Source organism: Pundamilia nyererei, unplaced genomic scaffold, assembly GCF_000239375.1.
Source record: "Pundamilia nyererei isolate P.nyererei 1_Seehausen unplaced genomic scaffold, PunNye1.0 scaffold00011, whole genome shotgun sequence".
Taxonomy (NCBI): Eukaryota; Metazoa; Chordata; class Actinopteri; order Cichliformes; family Cichlidae; genus Pundamilia; species Pundamilia nyererei.
In genome coordinates this window covers 2594816-2614494 of record NW_005187412.1, presented here as the reverse complement: position 1 = coordinate 2614494, position 19679 = coordinate 2594816, and the positions used below count along the sequence as shown (strand labels likewise).

The window sequence follows — 19679 nt, the reverse complement described above, 5'->3', positions numbered from 1 at the left end:
GTGATTAATCTAAGGTGTTGCAGTACAGTAAGTTAAAGGGGTGGATTCCCCCCCCCAACAATTGTGTTCAGGGGTCTCTAACAGTCAAACAGTTAAAGTTCTAGTTTGACTGATTAGAGTTGGTTCAATGTGTTCTTGAGTAAAATTGTGGATAATGATAAGTATCAGCATCATAACGAACCAGTCTGTAATACAACAAAAATCTCTCAGCTGAATATTTAACATTCCTGAATAACCAGCTTTGAGTTAAAAAAAAAAAAAGAAAAAAAACAAAGAAAAAAAAAGCGCAGCACATCACTCCACAGTAGGAATAGAATTTATTATCCAATACAAAAGATCAAACTCAGTACTCCATTAAAAAGAAGAAATTTTTACATTTCTTTTGGGGAGGGGGTGAAAAGCAAGACTGGAAGTCAGCCATGCAGCTGTTAACACGTCTATTGAATACATTCTGATTTTGTTGACCAAGTCTATGTACAGCTTCAGGGGGCACATCATTTACATTAAAGTAAGAATCCACACTTTATTGGCACAACTATCAGACTGCATTTGATTAGCTGCATTAACTCCAGTGCATTGATGGGCTAGGCTTAGTTTAATCTGAGGAGGAATATTACTACAGGTGGTGGGGGAGAAAAAAAACAAAACAAAAAACCCTCAAACAAAAACACCGCAAGCACACAGAGCCTTCTCCTAAGAGTTGCCAGGATTATCTTATGCTCAGGAAGGAGAAAATACACCTGTGAGCATGTTTAGGTAGTTGATGTGATTCCCTCTGCCTCTTCAACTGGAAGATTCTTTATAAATAATTACACAGCTAAAAAGACAAACAGCAGTTCAAGAAAATACAATCAAGCTCCTAGAACACGAAACAAGAGCAGACCATTAATGGTTAACATGCTGCAGCAAATTCAAACTCTCTCAAACTTTGAGTCACCTCACGTTTTGTCAAGATGCATCTAAAGTTAGCAGTTTAATCATAATCCACAGAAAAAGTGAAAAATATTCTGCAGATATGCACACTTCCATTCACTCAGGTTCATGCCCACAGAGTCATCCATCACGAGTAACACCCTTTGGTTCATCCCTTCACCAATCAGCCTGTATGGTTCAAGTCTAATGAAGGGTTGCTCAGATGGCCTGGTAACCAGCATGGCTCCTCCTCTTGCCTATTAGATAGGCAACAAGGGTGATCAGCACTAGACCAGCCAGAGCTGCTCCAACAATGATGGGGATAATCATCTGGTTCTGGTCCATCTGACACTCCTCAGCTATAGACACACAACAGGTAGAGCAGAAGGTTACACTGTGCAAACAAAATGACAGTTTTTCCTTTAACACCACTGTGCTAATATGGATTTAGCACGTGAATGTTCCAGCTGGTCTGGTAAACTGCATTTCAGACTTATCATTTTAGTACAGGGTAAGGCTTCATTTCATCTCATCTTCATCTCTGATTATTCATTCTGAAACAAGTTATGGATGTGTTCAACTGTCACCAGCAGCATCAGATTTTTCTTTTTGAATGCAAACCAATTCAAAAACTTTTTGCATATAAAGAATATGGCAAAGTTCACTTTTTTGAATCAAGTTACAAAAACAAACTTGTCTCAAAGTTGTTTTTTTAAATTTTGTTTTTTTAATTGCAGGGTTGTTCATGGTCATAATAAACAGTTGCTGACCACTATCAGGCTACACAAATGCTCCAGCTGCTAGAAACAAAGGCTTCAGATATCCAATCTCAAAATGTTTGATCCAACTATTAAGTGTGCATCTGCTCTCCACACATCTTCAGCCAGTGTGGAGAATCTCGTTCAGCACAATTTTCACAATCAAAATGGGTAAAAACTGAGGAATGACGTGTAATGTCAGACGAACAACATGCTTAATTCATTCATACCTGTAGCAAACCGGCCACTCTTGACACCAAAAGGCTGGACTTGGAGATCGAATGTGTTGAGAGAAAAGCTCGGTGTCACAAACAGAGTCTGCTCTGCACTGCACATGTAGGAGTAGCCCAGCGTACTGCGCAGGTAGTTCAGACTGTTGTTACTCACGGAAAAGTTAGCTGAGTAGAGAAAGTTAATTTTATTCAGCTTCAAAAAAAAAAAAAAAATCAAGGGAAAAAAACAAAACAAAAAAAACAACTAAATGCATGTTGTTCATAAGAGGTACTTACCACTGTCTGACCAATTTGCAATCAGTGTTACCCCACTCAGATGGTACTTGTTGGTTGTGGAGTTCTGTGGACCAAAGGAAGAGCTGAGCAGTTTTGTAAAAATAACTAATGTAACATTAACAAAAAAAAAAAAAAAAAAATTTACCAGAGTGAAGTTGAAGGTGAGAATAGTAGATTGCATCTGTGTCAAAACCAGTGTAGCACTGCTGGCTCCACATAATCCCGTTGAGTTTGTCACATTAGGATTGAGGTTTAATACATCCTGGATAGTCTGGCCAAAGAGAAAAACAAAAAACAAAACCCAAGATACACTTTGTTTCAAGTTTGTTTCATTCTATTGACAACTGGTTAAACATTTGCTGTTTTTGGGGAGAATGGCTACGCTTGAAGCTGTAGTTTACCTTATTCTGAGATGTGTAGGAAACATTGAGCTGCAGCCCCATTTTAGCCAGGAGACATATGGTGTCATTGGTGTCCTTCACAGTGTAATTGCCCTGCTGAGGTGTTCCTGGAGGGGTCTGAGTTGGAACTGCTGTTGTACTGACAGTGGTAGGTGAAGGTGTTGTGCTGGTTTGATCTGCAAAACATACGGTCTCTGCGAACAAAGAAATAATACTGTGAACATTAAACCGTTCAAACTTAAAACCACTCAAAAGTAAATCTTTAACATCCACCTACCATTTTGACTCAGCTCATTCCCTGGCATGTATGCCTCCAGCCTCATGTCAGTGAAATTAACATTTGCGGTGGCAACTGCAATAACTGTAGGGCTCGCACATTTGTAGGTGGTGTTGACTTTTGCTTCAATCCCAACAGAGGCAGACACCAGAGTGACCACACCTACAACAGAGTAGGTAGAAATCAGCACAACAGTACCTTGAATACCATTCTGTTGTTTATACTGACATTTCAGGCCAAGTCCTCCTTCAGTTTTCCCAAACAATCTTGAGGCACTGCTAAAAGTTACAAAGCACTCAAATTTAAAATAATCAGTGTGGCCATCCTCACAACTGTTATAAAAAAAGCTCATCCAGGCATTCATAAGAGAAGAGCTACAAGTAGCTAGCTGACATCTGAAGACGATCCTCTAAACCCCGACTTTGAGGTAAAGGTCACACATTCAAACATGTTTTTTAGTAGATGCACTTAGTGTCATTTTGAAGCACCTATGTCACTTCATTCTCACATTCAAACTTTGGGGTCCAAGTTGCCCACCCACCTGGGTCACGCATCAGCCTTTTATTGCCGATTAGGAATAACAATTAGATACCTCAGACCTGCACTATGAAGAAGGACTTAACCAAGTGTCAGTCATCCAGGACATTATGCTTATTTTCAAGTTCTTAAAATGACAATTTTTAAGATTTCCCACCTTGCAAACTTCTTGAAATGTCTCCCCCCAAAACAAGAAAAAAAACCCTCCAGATTTTTTGTTCAACATCAACAACCAAATAAATTCCTAAATGAAATTTATGTGCAACACTGAAATGTCTAGTTATACATGTAGCATCCCATCTTTATGCTACACTATTCAGAACAGAATTCTGACATTTTCTAAAAACCACAAAATATGGTAAATGGCCTGTATTTGTATAGTGCTTTACTAGTCCCCAAGGACCCCAAAGCGCTTTACACAGTCTGTCATCCACCCAGTCACACACAGGTAATATATTAAGATCTATCACATTATTCAGGACAATGCATGGTCTCACCGGAGGTGGTCGCATTGGGGAAGACTGAAGTGTCGCTTAGGTTGTACTGCAGAGTCAGGCTAGAAACCTGATACAGGGTTCCATTGGTTGAGAAGTTCAGCCCAAGAGTGTAGCCAGATCCAAATACTGCCACCAGCCTGGCGGAGCTGCCATCTTTGCCACATGTGCTGTTTGCTGTATCCACTGTGGTAGAGTTGGGCAGAAAGACCTGCACTGTTCTCTGAGGACACAACAAGTGATACAACAAATAAATAACCGGACACAGAAATGAAGCGGTAGTAGGTGAGCAAACATATGTACATACGTTGGCATGGGTAGTGTTGTATATAATGGAGAATGACGCAGACAGATCGGCTTTAATGCAGGTGGTGTTGCTCTCCTTCACCTCAAGAGTAACTGCATCGATACAACCTGGATATGACAGACAAGAAAAAGTAATAAACTGTTTAAATCAAAATCATTCAACCATTTAAAACTGCATCTTTAGGCAGAAAAAGGAAGAAAGAAAAAAGTGGCAACAAGTCTCATCAAGTGATAAATCCAAGTCTGAAATGTTTTGGTTTCACAGACTTTCAGGGGTGTTACAGTCAGTGTCTACATGTTTGCAGGCTTCAATAAGATCCCAGAACCCCATTTTAAAGAAAGGCATAGCTTTAGATATTTACATAGTAATTAGATTACATGCTGAATTGTGCATTGTCATTTACAACACAGAAAACCCACAGTCAAACTGTAAGCACTGATATACTCATTAGCTCAGAATATGATCCAGATGATCCAGTTTAGAGTCTGACCCCTAGGTTTGCTATGATACCAAAATAAATGGATTTAAAACCCACACTTACACCATGTGCATATTCTTTCTCAGTCTTTAACTTGACCTTGTTAAATAAACGGTAATTAACAGTGATAATCGTACAGCACAGCCTCTGTTACAAGACGGCATGGCCTACATTTACCTTTTTAAACAAAAGAAAAAACAAAACAAAAAAAAAACAAGTTAACAGAAACCACCACTAGAGGTCTGCAGACTGCTAAAGCCAAGCACGCATGACCACAAACCCAGAAGCATTTCAAAAGACAGCACTCAGTAATACTGTGCAGAAGGCTTTTTGTGACTGAGGTCCACTTAACAATAATCCTAAAGGCCGATAAACTGATTTTATGACAGCCGTATAATGATCAGAGTCCACCTATGGGATTAACAGCCTGTTGAAAATTCAAAACATCTGTGGGTCATGATATAAAAAGGGAAGACGCACAACATTTATATGACCTGTGTCACTTATCAGCCATGTTGACCTTAGTGACCATTGCTATGAACTGTAGAGCCAAATTATCTCCTTTGCCTTCATAACAGATGGTCCCATGTATCCTTTGCTAAAGTAATGAAGCAAGCACTATCTGTAGGTTCTCAGTAATCCAGGTCATTTTCTGTGTTTGTGTTGAAGGCAAGCAGACTCCTTTCAGTTGCTTTAAGACCTCTACAGGGTAAACACCGAGAACGCATCAGCTTTTATAATTGATGCTTTCAGCTGAGGTGAAATCTCTTCAGAACCTTAAAAAAAAATAAAAATAAATAAATTCTGCAGCTACCTTCAACATTAACATTAAGAGAATTCAAACAACTTATGCCTGTCAGACACACCCAGGTCACTTAGCAACCTTCCCAAACAAAATCTGACTCATGCACTTGTTAATGTTAACTACTAAATTAAAACTTCAACTAAATGCCCAAATAGCTGCCAAAAGATGTTTGAGGTGGCTACAGAGACCTGATTTTTTTTTAAATAACATTAACTTAGACAAAACCCATCTGACCTAATGCCAATCCAGTTATACAGAAAACTCAGCCTACTTTCACACTGGCAAAACACACGTGGGCTATTAATACCTTCATCCTCTGGAACCTTCTACCCACTGCTACATGTTTCACTGTGTGTCAGATGGTGGCTATAAATTTCAAACACATTGTTATCTACAGTAAACACTTGTATCCAATCCAACAAATCAAATCCTTTAAATATAATGCAATACTAGGGTTCTCCCACTTGCATCACACTTCCCATAAAGTCAGTAGAGAAGCTGATGTGCTCTGGGTCGAGTTTGACTGCTTTATTTAAATTCAGAGAGGGACAGTTTGACTTTATCAAGTTCTGTCTGGCGTTCTCAGAATATGCAGGAACAATAAAATGAGAAATGCCATCAACAGAACAAACATGCTGGTGAGTTAGCAGGAAAAAAAAAGAAAAGGATGATGCCACACTGAAAAAGTTCTGTGCATTTCAGGAATTTATTTGCTAGGGGGCAGATTTAACCAGCCTTTGGCCTCATCCCACTGCAAATTTCATCATTTATTTAATAGTGCACTGACTGCTCTTCCTTCCTCCATTTGATCTGAACATAAAGACCACTGTGCATCAGCCCTGTTGGTGGTCTTCGTCAATCACACCCACTCCTTTCTTGCTGAAACTTAACCCCATGTCCCCCCTTTGTTGACCCTGCAAACATACTGCAGACCGTTTAGACACTGCAATCCAGTGAGCTGCAGACACTGTGTACACAGACAGGATGAAGCATATCAAAAAAAAAAAAAAGTATAAAACACTGACCCTGTTTTGTAATACAGATTCAAAACTGAACCCCCCAGTTAGGTTTTATTTTAAAGCAATGTCAGTAATGTAGTTTTAGATTACAGAGTGAGGATGGCAACAACTCGAGCTAAAACTGTGCTGGCCTGTTTCCCTGTGTCAGCAGCAGCCAGGTGCCTGTGTTTGCAACACAAAGCAAGCATGGCAGTCATGTGAAGCTCTCAAATGACACAACAATGAGGCTGAGCTGCAGCTCACCAACATTTATAAAATAAAAAAAAGAAAAGAAAAGGAAAAAAAAAAGGAAAGAAAAAGATTACTAAATCTTCAGACTTTCCGGGCAACTGTGGTTTGGTTTCACAAATGACTCAGTGTGAAACTGGAACTTAAATAAAATGCTTTTGGGTACCTACTAACCCAATTTTACACTATAAAAAGAATTAATCAGGAAGCTGTAATCGCACTGAATCAGAGACATTCTACCTTTATGTTACAAAAGACTTCAGGCAGTTATTGGAAACGAAGGCCATTTTGTACTGAAAACTCAAAGTTTGATTTCTTGGTTCCAGTCTTTCGGAAGGGGGGTGGGAACAAACACCACGACTGATCTGCGTGCATCAAGACTTGACAAACAGACAATAGGAAAATCCATAAGTCTTTCTTAATTGGAAAATATCTAATATTTTTTTGCCACATTAAGCATAAAAACTGTGCTCCCGTTTGCAGTCACACCCATAAAAGCCTGAATGTTTTTTTTCCCTTTTAAAGCCAGGAAAAACCCTAGTATGCACTATTCCATTTACATTATGTAAATGTAGCCTGGATAAAAGTGAAGTAGAAGGCTCTGCTGCACAACTGAGCAAGAGGACAAGTCTCTAGTTTGAAAAGCTGGCAAATAACACCATCCTCAGCCACCCAGCTAAAGGTGTGGTGACTAAAATTTACTCGTTTTGTTTAAATGTTTGACAGTCTTAAAGTTTTGTTTTTCTCCCTTTTAAAACCAGCTGAGGTCAAAGAAACAAGTAAAGGCCGATGTTCTAGAAACTCAGTAATCCATACTTTCAGCTTCTTTAATCACTACAGTAGCCAACAGCTGACCCATCACCCACAGGAGGCTGTTTTTATCATTTTTAGCCTTTAACAAAGAAAGTGTGCAAACAGGAACATCATGCCATGAGGAAAAACTGTTTAAAAAACGTCTTATGTAAATTATCCTCCCGAGTTGTTGATGTTTTAATTACGTTATGAGTTTGACATTTATGGACATTAAATACAATGCAATTTGTAGTCCATGCGAAGGCACCGGCAAGCACTAGCAACCCGAACGGCGCGGGGGGGGGGCTTAAACCTTTTTGGCTAGAACGGTTAAACGGCCCGGGCCGGTAACGCACCGACAGTTTTTGCACCTGACAACTAAACCTACCGCAGGTTGCTCGCGCTTACACAGTTTGGTCCAACAGTAGCTTCTCAAGAGGGGGAAAAAAAACGAACTCACCTAGGACCACAAACCAGACGACGAGTCCGGCCGTAGCGTGGGACACTTTCATTTTCAAGCAGAGCAAGAAGCACTTTTTCACCCTTGCGGAAAGCACGAACAAGCCCGGAGAGATAAGTGGTGCTGAGCCGCGGCGGCGGCTGCAGTTGTTGCTGTTAACACAGGTGGGTCTACACGGCCACACTTGACTCCGCAGTTACTCCCGTTCACGTGTGTCTGCTGTGTGAAGGAGGGTAGTCGAGGCTTTTTATTGTCCCTAAACTGCGTCCAGCTGGGGTTAAAGGACCAATTAAACAGAGTCGAGCGTCGGTCACAGGCGTACAGTCTGATTGCGCCTCATCTCATCATGTGAACTGTTAGCCTTTAGAACCCCAGTCACGTGAGACCGCCCCTCCCGCTTCCTCTGTGAACTCGGCTCGGCCATCTCCGCCAAACAACGAAGGCTGCACATTTGCGCTGCTATCCAAGTGGCAACAGCATTTCATTCTGTATACCTGCATGGCAAAATATGATTGTTCTAGCCCCACATTTACTGCCGGGTAGGATTTGTCAGCAGGATGTTAATAGACGCCTAATGAGAAAACTAGGGCGCAATAAAAATGCCTTCTCACAGCACTGTCATACGCAGGGCTCATTAATTAAAATGCTACTGGCTGGAGAAATAAAGTGATGGGATATTTTGACTTCCGGGTTCTCCTTTTCTGTTCCCAATTCATTAAAGAACATTTTAAACCACTTATGGAATTTTAGATTTTCGTTATACCATCTGTGCGAACTACAGCACAGTGAACTGTATATTTTTATATGAGGGTGTAGCACGTGAAAGGCGCCTCCACTCTATGCCGTGCACTCTGCTAAGTGCGTGTTGTGGGCAGTCAGCTGACACCTTCAATTCACGAGGGCATGCAAAACCCTAGAAGGAACTCAGAGGGCCCTGCTACATTTTAGTGTGCAGTTCAGCCATCCTTCTTTAACAAGGGACCCACCTTTTTTTTTTTGCCTTAAATGAGACTATAGTATCAGTCAGCCAGCCATTAACCCCTATATTTCTATGAAAAAAGCAATATCAAGGGAATGGTGAAAGGACAGTGCTATTAGTACAGCCTACAAATCCTGAACCAGAATGTATATTTGGCTCTCTTTAAAGCACTTTAGGTCAAATTCTGTTGTTTAAATGTGCTATATAAATTAAATAGACATGACTTTCCCCACAATATGTGCTACCTGTTTATTCTTTGCCTCTCTGAAAGAACTGTGACAGTGGGCTCTCTCTCTGCTGAGGGTTTATGTCATCCTCTCAGTTTCATGTCTCTGTCACTCTCCACTGGCTTTTGGTTTGGTGTAGATATTGGTTTAAAATCTTCTTTAAAATTGCTAATCTACTCCCTGTTCTCCAAACTGGATCCTTAGGTCCACAGACAGAGGTCTTCTGGTGATTCCACATACCCATCTGAAAACTAAGGAAGGCTGTGCATTCTAAACCTTAGCGCCAAAACTGTGGAACCGCTTATCTCTCTCTCTTTCCACCCATGACTCTACAGCATCCTTAAAGTACAAAAAAGAAAGAAAGTTTCACTTGATTTAGCTGTGTTCACTTTGTCCTTGTTTTTAATGCCTCTCTGAAGCATTTTGTGGCTGTTTTTTTGCCTTAAAAAGCGCTGTGTAAATAATCTTTACTTACTAGGTCTCAAACGATGCGGAAATCTGAAGTGTACAGTAAAAGGAGTTTCCAGTTTCGCTGAAGTTAGGACGTAGAATTCCCACAGAAGTCTAAACCAAGCTTCAACAGGAGTATTAATCCTATCTTGCTAGTGTCAGTTCAATACCAACACCAGCGTTGGTATCTTTACTATCGATATTTGGATCCGCCCACCCCTACACATCACCACGTGCACACATCACCAACTGAATCATTAAATACCCATTTATTCAGCTTCACTTTCCGCACTCCTACACAGAACACAATCTGGTCTACGAAAACATCAGCACATGACAGTGAACATTTGGACATTTTGGTCAAAACAAATAACAAAGATGCCAAACGTAATACCCGAGCAGCTTGCCTGCATATGTTTTAGCATCTGTGCTCTTTACTCGTCTCATCCTCAACAGCTGTGTCAAGTAACCAGCCAGTCAGGCTTATACTCAGCAGTTTATGCAGCCGTTCATAAGGAAAACATCTAAAACAACAACCAAAAAAAAACAAACAGAACTCATAAAACTCAAGACAAACAACCTATAATAGAAAATAAGTGATATTAGAATGACATGGAGAAAAATAATCCAATCTGAGGGGAAAACAAAACTAAACAAAAACAGAGGAAAGTGCTATTTATTTTCTGTTGTGTGTTGCATTAGCAGATTTGCAAGTCACATGAATCAACCATCAACAACAACCTGGGCCACTCCTCCAGCCCAATCTTAGAGTCCCACTAAGGATATTGCAGAATGGGAGCAGCACAGCCAAGTGTCTCTCGTCTCTCTGGAGCTCTGTGTCATCTGGACCTTGTGTCCAGGAGAGTGGACGGAGGGAAAGATGGGCACCAGAGGAGAGTCGGGTGGCTGAGGGGCTGTAGTCCTGTGCTACGGGGCCAGCTGCACGCTTGCTGTGAAAAAAGCATGACGGTGACAGCGGTACCCCTTCAGGCAACATAGTGGTACTGGTTAGGAGTCTCCTTGTCACGTTCCATGTAGTCTCTATCTATGAGCGACTCGATCCGCTTCTTCAGATCACCCGGCTGTGGAGAGTAAGGAGAGTCAGGTGAGTCTTTAGGTGCATGGGGAAATAAAATTAATTAGTTAATTTTAAAAAGCCCCAAAACAGGCTTAATCTTGATCACCTTGACAGGGAACTTCAGCTGGTTGTAGAGCTCCGATACCAGCAAGTTGTGACTGAGGGTCTTCCTCATCTTCATGATGCGCACCACTGCTGCGTCGATCTGATACTGTCTGTCCTGAAACACACGCTCTGTGGTGCTCACCTGCTCCTCTACCTGTAGGGAAAACAAATAAATAAGTGTGATGAGTAAAAAAAGAACAAAAAAACCCCCAACTAGTGAACGAAAAAACCAACCAAAGACCAAGACGTTATTTTTACCGTTTCCTTCATTTGGATCTGGTTGATCTTGATGCGGAACAGTTTATGTTTAAAATCATTGTTGAAGTTGAAACGGTCTCCGTCCTCCACGTCTTTCCCTCGAGGGTTCTTGTTGAGGACGCGTGCCTTTCCGCAGGCCAGAGACTGCAGCGTGCGCTTGAGCTCTCCCTCTTCTGTGAGGGATAAGAGAGCAGCCATGTGATACAGCAGGTACCCCTCCCCAAACAGAACGGTTAAACTGTATAAAGACACGCGTTACCTATGCCAGTGGCAGCCCGAATCTCCTCCATGCTGAACTCTTCTCCCTCATTAAACATGAGCAGTACCAGCGTCTGGAACAAGGAGACCTGCAGTTCCTTCTTACCCTGCAGTACAAAGTAGTCATTTTAAATCCAGGTGCAGTCCAGATGTTTTCTCAGCCCAGTGTATCCACCTTCTCCACGCTCCATTATCTCTTACAAGGCTCTTACCTCTTTAAACTCTGCCTTCAGTACAGCATGGCCCAGTGTGGGCTGCCACTGCAGCTTCCTCCCACTGTGCTTACCCAGATAGAACAGCTTGAACACCTCCTGGAGTTTTACCATCTACCAGAACATAAAAATATTATTTGTATCAACACTGTCTTGGATCGAATCAGCTGATTTGTTTTGTTTCATGCAGTGGTCAAGTGTATTTGTGTGCCAGACCTAAATGCAGAGCTGCTTACCTCTGTGGGCAGGTGCACCTCCATGGGTGTGTATGAAGGCCAGTAGCCCATAGTGAGGATGTTCACAGTAAGTTCTATGTTGCTTGGCTCACTCTGGTTCTGCATATACTGAGTTAAAAAAGAACAATTGTTTTACAATGATGCACTAAAAAAAAAGAAAAAAAAGCATTTTGAGACACAAATAAAGTGGAGTGTGTCTACAAAGCTCAACAATATCTTATTTTTCAGGAGCTTGGGGGAAAACAAGTGACTGGACTTCTCATACGAGAAGCTTCTTCATTTATCTAGTTTTGTTTATGTGCATGAAGACTTCAGGTACCTGTTTGAACTGGATCATGATGTCTTTGGACAGCTCCATGTCTTTAAACATCCCCTCGAGTTTACTGGTAAACGCCGCCCCACATTCTGCAGGAAGTCAAGACCATGAATATTACAGCTGGCTGCTTCTCACACTACCACATTACCACAGACACCCAGGAGAGTCTATATTAGCATTAATAACTTCATATTAGAACTTCATTTAGAGCTGCTGCTGCTATATTACTGCAACATAAAGATCTTCTCTGCGGTTAAAGCGGCATCAATCAAATTTCAGAATATACTGCATGCACAGGATAAGGTCAACCAAAAGGCCAGTTTCCTCATCTAACTGCTCTAAAACATCAAGCATATATCTATAAGTGAGGCATGCATGTTGATTAACAGCAACGTGCTGACTGTGAGGTGTGAAACATTTCCCATCTGCCTTAAAAAACAGCTACTCTGCTGACTCAGCATATAAGAGCAACAGACAATTGTTCAGGGTTTCCAGTATAAACAGGATATCTGGATGACGGATTACGGAAATCCAGTTCAAGATTTTTCTGTAGGACTGTCATTGTTTTTAAAATCTAATGAAAATTTAAACTGTCATCAGACAGCTGATGTTGTCACTTTTATTTTTTTTTTAACTGAGTCTGACTGGTCAACAGAACTTGGACTACAAGCAGACTCTCATCTGTTTATAGACTATATAAGATATCGGACTAGAGACTTACCGTGTTTGAGCTTGGACAGCATGGACTTCTCAGCATCAACAGAGGCACTCTTGCCAACCAGCAGGCGTTTGGCCAAGTCCTTCTTATAAAAAGCTTCAAACACATCTTTTCCTGGATGTACAAAACAGATCAAGAGGCGTCAGACGGAAACAAACTTCCTATTCACTAGTAAGACTAACTGGGTGAAAAGCAAACAGTGACATATTCATTAAATATAACTAACCGTGTATGAAGCGGAAGATTATCATTATCTTATCCAGTATTCTCTCCAGCTCCTCCTCCGTAGCCTCCTTGTTCCCAGCTCTTAACTTAGAATCCACATATTTAGCTGCATGGAAAGCACAAAAGCGGTTATCACATGCTGGAACTAATGAAAACCGCATTAAAATGAGCTGTGTAAATTCATTTAAGCGCACAAAGGTAGTGTTTTATACTTCCAAAACTCTTAAAAATCTAAATTACTGAAACAAATTCATCATTACATGACCTGGCCTACCGATAAGCTCTGCAGGCTTGTTGGGCCTCTTGTTGATGAAAGTTTCAAAAGCCTCCTTCATGGCATTGATGAAGCTCTCATTGCGTGCAAAGCAGCTCTGTGCCACGTTGTCCATCTTGTCTTTGAAGTCCAGCAGGTCTTGTACCATGTCTTTGTCTTTCTCTGGAGTGCATACAATCTCTCCTCCAAAGGACTGAAACCAAATACAGTGTACATACACACGTCTTAGACACAAAAAGACCAGGACACATTTATTTTGACAGTAATGATTTGTGTTGATGTTTACAAATGTGTTGGGTCTTGTGTGTACCTTGATGTAATCCCTCCAGAACTGCAGCAGTGTGGGAAGTCCTCCCTTCACTTTGCTGAAGAGCTGGTAGAGGAGGGTGAGTTCAGTCACACGATTCTCATCCAGCAGAGTGCTCAGACCTGTCACAAACATGCTACACGTGAGTGCTTTTTACATACTGAAAATGTTTAATTACGTACATAAAAACAGGATACAGCTCTACAGGCAGGACAGCTCAACTAAAAAAGTTGCTAAAGGAAAAAAAGAAAGAAAAGAATACTCATGTGTACCAGTTTAACAGAAACCCAGCACTACGTCAGTTTGTGGCTGTTTGCAAAACCTTTCACACTGACATACCCTTTTGCAGTATTGCAGTCATATGTTCTTCTAACAGCTGTTTCTCAACACAGCTAATGAGACGTTTCCTGTTAAACAAAGAAAACAATATAAGACAAACCAATCGTAAACAAAGTTCTCTGCTTGCAAAGCAAAGCTGCTGTTCTTCAGAATATCTGTTACCACACCTATAAAAAGCAAAAACTATATAATAAATAAATATTTTGCCAATTATTCCTTCAGGATCGTCTCCTTGTGAATCCATTCACCACTTCCAGCATGACTGCTGTTTTTTTAAAAAGGCTCTGTGGGAATCCAGTTCGGTCCATATGCAGATGCACTTTTGTGATGCACACTGGATTCCCTCCCCCATAGCGTCAAAAGATCCTTCAGCTTAAATTGCAATTTGAAGAGGAGGATGAAGTCAAAAGGAAACAAATTTAGCTGGTGCTCAGTTGTGGTGTGTTTGTGGGGCTAAAAAAATTCAAGTTATGTGCACCAAATATAATCAGTAAGTCCTGCACAACCCCGTGGACAATGGAAAAATAAGGAGCAAGCACCTCATACGGGCTTGCAGACTGTGGACTGTTTTACTGAAACATGCTGTTTGATGTCTGAGCTGTGGTCAGAGTTCTCATCCACAGTGATGATCCTTTACATAAATGCTTACATCAATTTGCATTTGGTGCAAGTTAGAGCTGCACAGTTAAACTGCAAATGCATAGCTGCACGTGGTCAGAAGGGGACTTCCAGGGTGCGATTGAGACGATCATAAATGAGTAAACCAACCAAAACATGTAGATTTTTTTTATTTAAATAAAATCAAAAGATAGTGTAGTAGTGTCAAAGTTTGTGATGGCAACAGTGCTTGTTGACACTTTAAGGCACCACTGGCCTTCTGACTCAAAACTAAACCTCATTTAGCAGTTTCTATATCACTATATGGTAATGAATGGTTTTTAAATATTCTTTCTGAACGTTGCATGAGAGCTGTTTTAAATGGCGAGTAGGCAATTTTACCTTCCTTAAGCTCCCGCAACCCTTGAAAAGGATAAGCAGGTATAGCTGATGGTTGGATGTCTCAGCGATATGCATGAATATAATAAAAATCCAAATAAATAAATAAATAAGTAAATAAATAAACATTACTGAGTGCTCTGATCGAGGTAGCTCACGATTCGATCATTTTCCTCCTCCAACCGACGAGCCACGTGGTGCAGGTACTCGGGTACCTGAACACACACAAACACACACTCAGCACTGCTGATGACAATCACATGACACACACACCCACTGGTGGTCTCACTCACGTCTCTCTCCTGCATCAGACGCTGTCCCTCTGCTGCATACAGACGATTGGTCTCAGTCAAAAATCTCTCCTCAAAGGAGTCTTTGTAAACCTAACAAGAGTTGAGAGTCATGATGGAGAAATACTGGCATGCACTCTAAGCGCCCACGTGATGAAGAGGCGATTGTGTACCTGCAGGTCTGACAGCATGCCAAGAAGACTCCTAAGCAGACTCCGGTCCACGGTCTCTCCATTCCGCTCCAGTTCAATCTGCTCCAAAATGCCTTCCACTGTTCGCTTTTGAACAGCACTGTCGCTCACGATGTGGGTGCGAAACAGCTCCAAACCGGTGTCCCTGCAGCGAATACATAACATCAGCTTTCTGAGAACATCTTTACAGACACAGTGACTGGAATTAACTATAATTTTACCAGATGGAAGGGAGTAGAGAGTTCTGCAGCACATAGGTACGATCCAGGAAGAGAAAGATGCTCCGGATCATTATCTACAAAGAATTATTAGATTAACATTCCTACAGTCCACTAAGGTTTGAGCAGAGCAGATTTAAATGGATATCTATCAAACATCACACTCACAGTTTGCCTACAGTGGTCCTGCCAGCAGCGATTCATTCGCTTCAGGAAGGAAAGGTTGTCCAAAGACTCTGTGAGGTCCAAGTTAAAGAAAATCTTTTACTGAGGCATCAAACCCCAGCTCTGAATTATATTACAGTACCTCTAATGAGATATAATGACAAAGCATGTTTATCTAACTTCCTCTTAATACTTAAAAGAACAAACTTCAAAAAGCTGCCCAACCAGTGTTAATAACCAAACTACACATTTACACATTTAGCATCGCTTGACGTCTGCCAGCAGACCCCAGATATCATTGAAAGAGTAAAGCTACCAATAAGCTCCAAGCAAAATCCACCTTGAGGTCCCAACTGCAGATTTATAAAGAAGGTGGAGCACTGCTTTATCTTATCTGTTTGCAGCCGATCTCAAACAAATTGCTACTCACTATATAAGCAATACCCAACTCTTGTCTGCACACAGATGAACAACATCTGGAAACTAGTGTCCGGTTACAGATTTTCCCCTCATCAAACTTAAGTAATTTAGATATTTATCTCTTATAGTGAGAAACTTGTTATTATCAAGTCAGTGGATATAACATATACTGACAGGATTTCACTCCACAGTTAGCGGAGAATCATTTTGGTTTCTAGTAAAGAAGATATCAGGCAGATCCTACTTGCTTCAACATTTCAGCACATAGCTTGCCTGACATGCCTGTGCACATAAAAAAGGATATTCTCTAAACTGGTGGATCTGGGCCTGCACGTGATCTTCACAGACTTGCCGAAGCTGCTTGTACAGAGTCGGTGAGACTTTATACGAGCACAGGTTCTCCACCGCCTTCAAGCGCAGCAGAAACAAAGAGAAAACAGGAGACAATTGTTTTTATATGACAGGACAGACAGGTGATTTGGAGAATAATAACACTTACTTTAACACTATTAGTAAAATATCATGGATTTATGTGAAAATGTGGTGAAAGGCTTTGAGATGCATAACAGTTTAAAAGCAAACAAACACATCAGCAGACGTCCTGTACGTGATGCAACATGCTCAAAACAAATGGCAAGTCTTCACAAGTTTATTTTAATCCTCGGGTGTTCTTCAACTTCAGACTCATTTAATATTCGTGGCTTTATGGTGTTAGAAATGTCGAGACTGCAAAGCATTTGAGCTTGACATGCACAGTTGTTCCCGTACCAACATGTTTTTAAGGCCCAGCAGTGCAACACATTACTCAGGGTGTGAAGAAAATAAGTCTAACTCTAGTTTGGTAATTAAAAAGACAAACAGCAAACCTGATAGAGCTCCTCCAGGTTATACTTGATGGAGGTGCTGTTCTGGATTGCACCCACCGCATCTCGCAGCTTCAGCCACGTGTCCTCTGTGTAGTTCTCTGCTAGTTTTGGCCTATCTGTTTACAAAAACACAACAAGACTCACTTATAGGACTAAAATATGACCATATTAGGATGTGGGCAGCACATCCTAGTATCATTTCCACTTGTAGAGCATTTGTTTATTACAAATGCTCTACAAGTGGAAATGATAAAACCTGAAGAATAAATGTTCATTGACATTTTCAAAGTTTTCTGTCATATGTTGAAGGTAAGGAAAGCAAGTTTTGATACAATAGCTTTACTGTACTTATGAAGCCATCAACACTGGGATGACTGACAATAACCTACAGAGGGAGTACCTCCACACACTTTGGACTCTCAGCTATGTTGGCAAATAAACATTTATCCTGCTGGAAATTGAACAAAGCAAATTTACTGGTCTCTCTGACTCAATCGTTTATTGACATTTAATTATTTGCCAATCTTTTTCCACACACGAAATTTCTTTCATTTCTAAAATGTCCAAAGTAAATGGTTAATTGTAAAGTGAAGTGCTGTAACTTCTCAATATTAACATCAACCTTGATTTAAAACAACCTCTTATTTAACCCTGGAGAACCCATGGGATCAAATTTGACCCCATGGGTTCCCTAGACAAACAATGGGGTCGGCTCTGACCCCATGGGTTCTCCAGGGTTAAGTTTTTTCCCCATTTGTGGTGTGAATTAATAGACTGACAGAAGAGCGGTATCTTTCAGACGATCAATTCATTCAATGATTAGTTATGTCAGATATAAAACCTCGTGCTTTTACTTTATACAACAGGTGCTGGGATTTAGGAGTGGCCCAAAACTCCATGGCTGGTGGATTTGGCACAAACAGCTATGCAGCATAATGGAAAATGCATATCAGTCTATCAGGAGCAAGCCCTGGGTAAAGGTGACATGTGAGTGCTTGAGCACGGCAGTAAGGGCAGCAAGTTTTTTTTGTTTTGCTTGTTTATCTTTTTACAGGCATTATCTGAAAGTAACATCCTCTTACGTGCTATGGTATCTCTGTGTAACTGCTGCTGTTAGGTAACGCATTAGAAGAGGCTCAGTGACAGTACCTTTGAAATTTTTGATCACTAGTTTCTTTGACGTGCCGGTTTTGCCTGAGGCCACAGCGGAGGTCCTGGCCATCCCGTTGGCACTGTGTTCCGTTATAGAGAAGCTGGCCCTCTTGTCCTGTCGGGTGTCCTCTGCCATTATCAGATTAGCGCTTTGGCTTATCGCTGTATGGTTCAAGTGTTTTGCTAACTTACTGACGGGCTGTTTACTCGCCGTCAGCGGGGCAGCCTCTATATTAAGTTACTTGTCTTTGGTTGACAGCACAGGCACTCGCAGCCTATTTAAAATACATTCACGGGGGAACAAATGACTTAATACGAGGTTAACTAATCCGAAAACATAACTACCTCCTGCTAAGTAAACACACTGCTAGCTAACAGTATGTTATCTGAACCTGCAGCACACTTTAGCAAACACTTCTCGTCTTCTCATCAGCTCTATAGCTTCACAAGCTAGTCCATATCCCCATCGGCTACTTACAGGCCTCCACGAGTTTAACTGTTGTATTTTGCGACAGTACACTAACACATAAACGCGACATCGTTAGCGCTGACATAAAAATCCCAAATTATTGCTGGCTTTCTCTAACATGAAGCTAGCTAGCACAACAAAATGGCTTTTCTCAGACGGTTCAGTTGGACAGGTGCATCTTGGGTGAAAACCGGCCGGGTTGCGTTCAGGAACATATGGTGCATTTTAGTGTCAGAACAAATTGGTCAAATATTTTTGGTTTGAGATACTGTGTAGTTAACTTAAATATCAGTAACAATAAATCAGTTTGCCATCAAAAGGACAACAACTTTTTTTGCATTAGTCATTAAATTAAGAAGCTTTAGTCATAATAAGAACTCTACGGAGGTAAAATTGAGGCGTTCTCTGGAGAGAAGGGGAATGAAAGTCAGTGGAAGCATGACAGAATGAATGAGAAGGAGATAGGTGTAACAGTGAGGAGCAGACATAGTGAATCTGGATGAGTTTAAATGCAACAGCAGCCCTTACTAATGCTAGTGAGTACACGTTTACTGTTATGGCACGCATTTTCTTGCACACATGCTACTAGGACCAGTTTAGAGACACTTAATCACCTCTGATATTTGTTTGGCTCTTGTCATTGTAACGCACTTGGCAGCTATGAGCATCACCAGAGATAAAGATCAATATTACTTGTTAATGAATGAAATATACTGAAATATTTGTGTTTAGTCTTAATGTCTGTGAAGGCTCTCAGTCACCCATGTCATCGTAGTCTGAGAAGCTTGGAAGTCCAGATGCTTTTCTTTCCAAGCTCCTTAGACTGTTTAGTTTAAATATTTTATATGTGAAGAGGTAAACAAGGAATAGTACTGATGCACCTGCCTCACAATAACACTGCTCCAGGTGGTTTCTTAGCAGTGGCTACTGTTGAAAAACTCGTAACAACGGTG

General features: G+C 41.0%; 2 protein-coding genes across 2 annotated transcripts; both read right to left on the bottom strand.

Annotated features, from left to right (window-relative positions):
* Positions 1-300: 300 nt before the first annotated feature.
* Positions 301-8365, bottom strand: lamp1a (lysosomal associated membrane protein 1a). Its single transcript, XM_005724185.2, has 9 exons — positions 7978-8365; positions 4196-4302; positions 3892-4111; positions 2858-3019; positions 2581-2774; positions 2325-2450; positions 2180-2243; positions 1901-2068; positions 301-1271 (listed from the first exon to the last, which is right to left on the bottom strand). Exons 1-9 carry the CDS (start codon positions 8027-8029, stop codon positions 1132-1134), a joined length of 1233 nt encoding a protein of 410 aa, XP_005724242.1. The 5' UTR covers positions 8030-8365; the 3' UTR covers positions 301-1131.
* Positions 8366-9886: 1521 nt separating this feature from the next.
* Positions 9887-18911, bottom strand: cul4a (cullin 4A). Its single transcript, XM_005724184.1, has 20 exons — positions 18255-18911; positions 17106-17221; positions 16544-16647; positions 15823-15892; positions 15658-15731; positions 15419-15581; positions 15249-15338; positions 15088-15170; positions 13960-14027; positions 13624-13742; positions 13314-13506; positions 13041-13145; positions 12818-12928; positions 12100-12185; positions 11781-11888; positions 11545-11658; positions 11334-11439; positions 11075-11247; positions 10818-10970; positions 9887-10715 (listed from the first exon to the last, which is right to left on the bottom strand). The coding sequence occupies exons 1-20, from the start codon at positions 18391-18393 to the stop codon at positions 10620-10622; spliced, it is 2271 nt and encodes a 756-aa protein (XP_005724241.1). The 5' UTR covers positions 18394-18911; the 3' UTR covers positions 9887-10619.
* Positions 18912-19679: the final 768 nt, after the last annotated feature.